This window comes from Glandiceps talaboti, chromosome 15 (assembly GCF_964340395.1).
Source record: "Glandiceps talaboti chromosome 15, keGlaTala1.1, whole genome shotgun sequence".
Lineage (NCBI taxonomy): Eukaryota > Metazoa > Hemichordata > Enteropneusta > Spengelidae > Glandiceps > Glandiceps talaboti.
Window position 1 is genome coordinate 12,132,470 of NC_135563.1, and position 6,000 is coordinate 12,138,469.

The window sequence follows — 6,000 nt, forward strand, 5'->3', positions numbered from 1 at the left end:
AGAAAAACTGTCTTGAAAGTAAAAAACTATAATTTCGTGAAGAAGCACTTGTCACATAGGTCAAAAATAATGATTTGGAGGTTTCAGAAATTACGTTGTTGAACGAGCCCCATAACCCGGAAACGTATGTGCTCTCTCTGTCCCTCAATGTCGAACCGTTCGAGGACATTGCTTGACCATATAGACATTTTTTTTTCTTTTTTTACATTAATTAACACACTGTGAAAATGGAGGAACGCCGAGAACACCAACAACCTCAAGTCGAAGGGAGGAATTTTCCAACGTTGAAAATCCTAGCTATTCTGGATGTGATTTTACGAGTTCCACCCGTGTTTATTGTGGACGCTCTTTTCAACTATCAAGTGCCGCTACCATGGCAAACCCAGTCTTTTATTTCAACTATTATCACGATAAAAGGCAAGTATTGTTTCACATGTATAAATTACAAAACTCGTTTCTTTTTGACACGTTCATTAATTTATAAACGAATGCTTCTGTCACAAATTATTGAGTATGAGTATCTTTTTTATTTTCACTACATCATGAAAATAGACACGACCTACATGCTACATGTACGTGATGATGTGTGCATGTAAATAATACTAGGTGGGGACACAGTGGTTTCAGTATATACATGTATACTAGAATTAATCAATAAATATGTACAGTTTTAGAGATATCTATTAATATTGATGTTGGGAGGATTTGCTAGAGATTCCTTAGGGGCTATCAACACAACACACTCAGCTAAATGCATGGATGTACCGTACAAATACTGTGAGACAGCCATGGCTAATAATGGAACAAACATAACCATATGCTGACGTGGTACTGTGTAATTGTCTACAGAACAAAATAAAATGGCCACCCGCTTATTGACAAACAACTGTCAATGCATGTACATGTATACATGTATCGTTTACACACCTCAAAATGACAAGCACTAGTTGTTGGAGAAGACAACATTGACATCATGACAAGTAGCAGAACTGGTGTGTTTGTACATTTGTACATGATTCACATCTCAAATTTCACTCCTCTTCCAAGAAACATACCATGTGTCTGCTTCCTTGTTACTATGTTATAAATAATGCCATGCTGCTAACAGGTGTGAATTTCACAATTTCAATTTTGTGTGTTTTGGCACAAAGATACAATAGTTATTATCTTAGAATATGATTGATACAGCACATAAAATCATGTGTATGAGGATTACCAAATAATCTAAACAGGTGTCATCGTGTGACAAGCCATGTACGTACATGTATGCCAGGCCCTGTCATGGATTATGGTTCTGTTACTGAGATGCATGGATACATTTGTACATTTACACCTTATGTATCTGGTGTCCATATGTACAACTGCACACTTCACATGGTACAAACGCATGAGGCACTTACAGTGACTTAGTGTTATTTTCTAGAAACTGCATGTACATATACATGCACATGTAAAATTCTTACATCACTAAATTTCATTGTCAAGAAGAACAAATGGTCCACGTTGCGTTCATTTGGTCATTTACGCACGTCACATAGCAGCCAATGTAATGAGTATGCATGAGTACATGATCCACTGAAGGCTCAATATAATCACTCAGTGTTTTGCTTATTCATTGGAAATACACAATTTATCAAGTGGCTCTACATATTTTCAAAGTTTTGGGATACAATATACCGAGGCAACGATTTTTGCCTACCTAGACAATGGAAATATCCATGCCAAAATTGGCACCGTGTCAAAGGTCATGCCTGTCAATAGACGTAGACATTCCATATAAATAAATACATGTATAAATCGTGACACAAAACTATCTCACTCACATATTCAACAACAGTAGGTTATCTTGTCTCCCATTGAGCTAATGTAACATTGATCAGTATCAGAATGATTTGAAACCATGGTATCAAATCGGTCTGACGACAGTTAGTTTGCCACTAACAGACACTTCTAAAATAGACAAGAGTACATATATTTCTCCATAGATGGAAACAAAAACACTCACTAAATCACAAATGTTCTTGGCAGGCCCCAGTATTTACAATAACTGCATAGAAAAGAGTACATCAAACACCCTGATTAACAAGAGTGCAGTTTCTGAGGTACATGTACAATGTACAAGTACATACAATGTACACATGAACGTGATGTAGACATGAATGATGTACAAAGTGGGTCAACATGGACAAATCGTGAAAGCTCTATAGTTTCATTTCAAAAACATTAATTTATCTCTGTTGTTTTTTTGTCAACAGGTTTAATGGTTGCAATCATCATTTTCAGTCTTTCATTCAGGGTCCTATTGAAAGTTTATGCAGTTGTCATGACAGCAGCCATTCTATACACATCTTATTGGTGGAATGAAGCATTCTGTGGCAAGTTTCTCCATGCTCTTGAAGACAACAATACAGTCACTGATTTTATTTTAAAACCAGAGTTTTTCATTTATCTACTTGTACAATTTGGATACGCATCGGTTTTTACAGTATTAATTGGCACACATCACATACTGCTCACAGGGATGACTGTATACGCAGCGTTTCTCTTGCCGTTGATGGTACGATTTACTTTACCGTCAAGTCTGGATGATATTCATATGGCCAAGTATGTTAGCTACATACTTTCATGGTACCTGTCTATTGGATTACCTTTATTGGCTCTCTTAAACACCGTTTTTATCAAAATCTACAAAATATATTATTCAACAAAATATGCGCTTATACTTGTTCAACATATAATACGGAATTACGGGATACATATATTCATTGAAGACCAATGGCGACGTCTTCATGTGCCAACTGTGCTTAGGGTGTTTTGGTTGACAAGATTCACTATTCAAGCAGTCTTCCTCACTGTCATGGTCTTACCATTTGAAGAAGGTTTATGGCTCACTGTCGACGCTGCAATGTTTTGGGATATACTTACAAATCTGATGATAAGTGGATGTGACTCAACATTGACAGTTTTAGGAATGAGTGCAGTTATTTCATCCATCGCACATCAATTTGGCAGATTAATACAATGGGTCTTAGGTGCTGATAATGATGAAGAAAAACACATGGGAACTGTGTCAGCCATTTTGTTTTTCATACTTGCCCTACAGACTGGATTATCAGGTTTATTGCCAGACCAGAGACTCACACGACTCTATCGTAACTTCTGTCTGTTATTGACTGCAATTATGCATTTCATTCATAACATGGTTGATCCAGTGTTATTAGCACTGAGTGCATCCCACAATACATCTGTTTCGAAACACCTGCGAGTGTTGTCTGTGTGCTTATCTTTATTACTCACGTCACCCTGGTTGATGTTCCATGTGTGGAACAATTACAAAATCAGCACGTGGCTTCTAGCAATCAGCGCATTTTGTATCGAAGTCATCGTCAAGGTCGTAGTATCGCTGACAGTGTATACCCTGTTTATGATTGATTCCTACAGGAACGTATTTTGGGAACGATTAGATGATTACGTTTATTACGTTAAAGCTTTCGGCAATTCCGTAGAGTTTATTTTTGGTATCTTCCTGTTCGGTAACGGTGCCTGGATTATGGTATTTGAATCAGGTGGAACGATACGCGCCATCATGATGTGCATTCATGCATATTTCAACATCTGGCAACAAGCCAAACAGGGTTGGAAAGTGTTGACAAACAGAAGGACTGCAGTGCAAAAGATTAATTCATTGCCAACTGCAACAGCAGAAGAATTAGCACAACACAATGACGTATGCGCAATTTGCTACCAGGATTTAGTGTCTGCATGCATTACTCCTTGTAACCATTACTTCCATAGTTTGTGTCTTCGCAAATGGCTGTACATACAAGACAAATGCCCTCTTTGTCACGCAGACATTTATGAGAAAGAGGAGAAAAGTGACGAAACCCCAGGAGAGGGCGAAGATGAAGTTATTGATAATGCTAACGACGAACAAGTCCCAAATAATGAAAATTTGCGATACAGACTTCCAAGATTAGATGAAGATGATGATGATAATGAAGGTGGAAGATGACAGAATGGATGTTACATCAAATTATCAGTCAGGGAAATATAAGCCTGTATCGCTCTCCGTTTGAGTCTAAAAATTTATATTCATTTTTACAAAGGCTTTAGAACCCTACCAACAGAGTTTGAGAAATCTGATTAAATTTACATATTTTTTTTCCATTTGTTATAATATTGTAAGTTTGATGGGGAAACCCGAGTAAACGTGGTAAAATGACTGTGAAATTTAAGTGCATGACAGAACCTCATGATGCATGCATGCAAGTGTGGCATACTCGGGGTATTTTCACGAGCACTTGCAGTGTTCTCTGCAGTCGTACTTTGACAAGTGTACTTAGTGAAAGTGTAGCAGAAAATACTGTAAACACTAGAGTGCAATTTTGCAAGTAGCTCCAAATACCCACACTACTATATCTGAAACAGCAAATTTCTGTAAAATTCACACAGTGTGATCACACTATTTCATGTATAAGGATTGTGCCCTCATTTGCAATTGTATGCAGGTACTGGTAATGGTATGCAGTATATCTTTGGTATTGTATTGCAGTGTAAATACTACTGTAAGGATGCACATACACCAGGTACAAGCAATCACTGTTACATCTATTATAACATAATTTTTTTAGCCGTAAACAAATTAGAGTTGATAGGTTATAAAATGTGTTATCAGTTGTTCTATACATTCATTCATGGGACTGTACTTCATTGTATAGATCTTTGATAATCAAACAAATTTAAGGCAGGCAGATACAGTTTTTAATTAAATCCTTACAAGTGTAGATAGAAGATAGTGGCAAACTTCAATTGTAAATAACGAACAGAATCTTAAAATGTTACTAGTATGCCATTTGTAAAATGTATCTTGTACAAAAAAATGAGAGTAAGAATCCGTTTTGTTTGTTCAGTGTTGATAGTCTAGTATTGGAGACGATTCCTTGGTTTTCTATGGTGCAATATGTTTTTTGTAACTTGTTTGATATCAGTGAAGAAATTTGATAGCAATAAACGATTGTGATTATTTTCCATGAACATAGAAATGTTTTTATCCACTTGTTTCAAGGCTGTGTATGTTTGTTTGTCATATATGCCATGTTATGGTGCCCTCACACATCGATGTACATGTACCCCTCTCATAGAAGGCTGATGAGGGCCGAACATCATACATGTACATCATGTTGATATATCGTTTCTCAATATTGTGGAAGAAGAGAACTTGTGTATGGATAACGTCAGGACTGGTTCACCGTGACTAATTCCCATGGTCACTAACCACAGCCTCTTTTATGGCATCATTATTTCGGTGTTGAGGAAGAAATAACAGCTCTGGGTTGTGAGAATGCTGATTGAGTATGGATAGATGGTTAAAAAGATGCAGTAGGTGCATTCTTCCCAGTGTTGCTTGTACATTTTGTACTTGTATCATTGTGGCAAAAGTATCAACATTGACCACTCTCATCCCATGGCTAGCTGAGTATTAAATGCTGTGCTAATACATTGTAGTGATCGACCATCATAATAATGACTTCATTTCTAGTACAGTTTGGCCCACACATTGAATGATGCTATTTCTCAAGAAACAAGTCATTAATTTTCTCAACATGTACTGTGCACAAAATTACACTTTCTATGAGTAATCTTCCAATTCAAACAAAGAAAGGGCATGGTTATCCAGTAGCACAATATTTTTATCCTGCCAACCATAGAATTGTACATGTAGATATGTGGAATTGATTAGCATTGATACCTTTCCTGTTATATGTACTGATAAAGAGTGGAAAGCTACATGAAATGTCAAATAATATTTGACATTTCATGTAGCTTTTCAGGGGTGAACAAATCCACTGGTCCTGGGTCCGGGACTAGCGATTTTTTGGGGTGGACCTGCACAAATTTTACCTTGTACCATAAATTCTTTCAGCAGGACCACTGGATTTTTTAAGGCACTGGTCCGGGGACCACCAGTTCACAAAATGATTTGTTCACCCCTGCAAATAT

At 37.0% G+C, this 6,000-nt stretch overlaps 1 protein-coding gene across 1 annotated transcript; it reads left to right on the top strand.

The window, feature by feature from the left end:
* Nucleotides 1-154: 154 nt before the first annotated feature.
* Nucleotides 155-4,978, top strand: LOC144446566 (E3 ubiquitin-protein ligase RNF139-like). Its single transcript, XM_078136359.1, has 2 exons — nt 155-417; nt 2,256-4,978. Exons 1-2 carry the CDS (start codon nt 228-230, stop codon nt 4,010-4,012), a joined length of 1,947 nt encoding a protein of 648 aa, XP_077992485.1. The 5' UTR covers nt 155-227; the 3' UTR covers nt 4,013-4,978.
* The last annotated feature ends 1,022 nt before the right edge of the window (nt 4,979-6,000 follow it).

Excerpts from the sequence above, each read along its gene's own strand:
- LOC144446566 (XM_078136359.1), top strand. The coding sequence starts at position 228 with ATGGAGGAACGCCGAGAACACCAACAACCTCAAGTCGAAGGGAGGAAT. Across the intron at positions 418-2,255 it reads AACTATTATCACGATAAAAG|GTTTAATGGTTGCAATCATC; the intron begins GCAAGTATTGTT and ends TTTTGTCAACAG.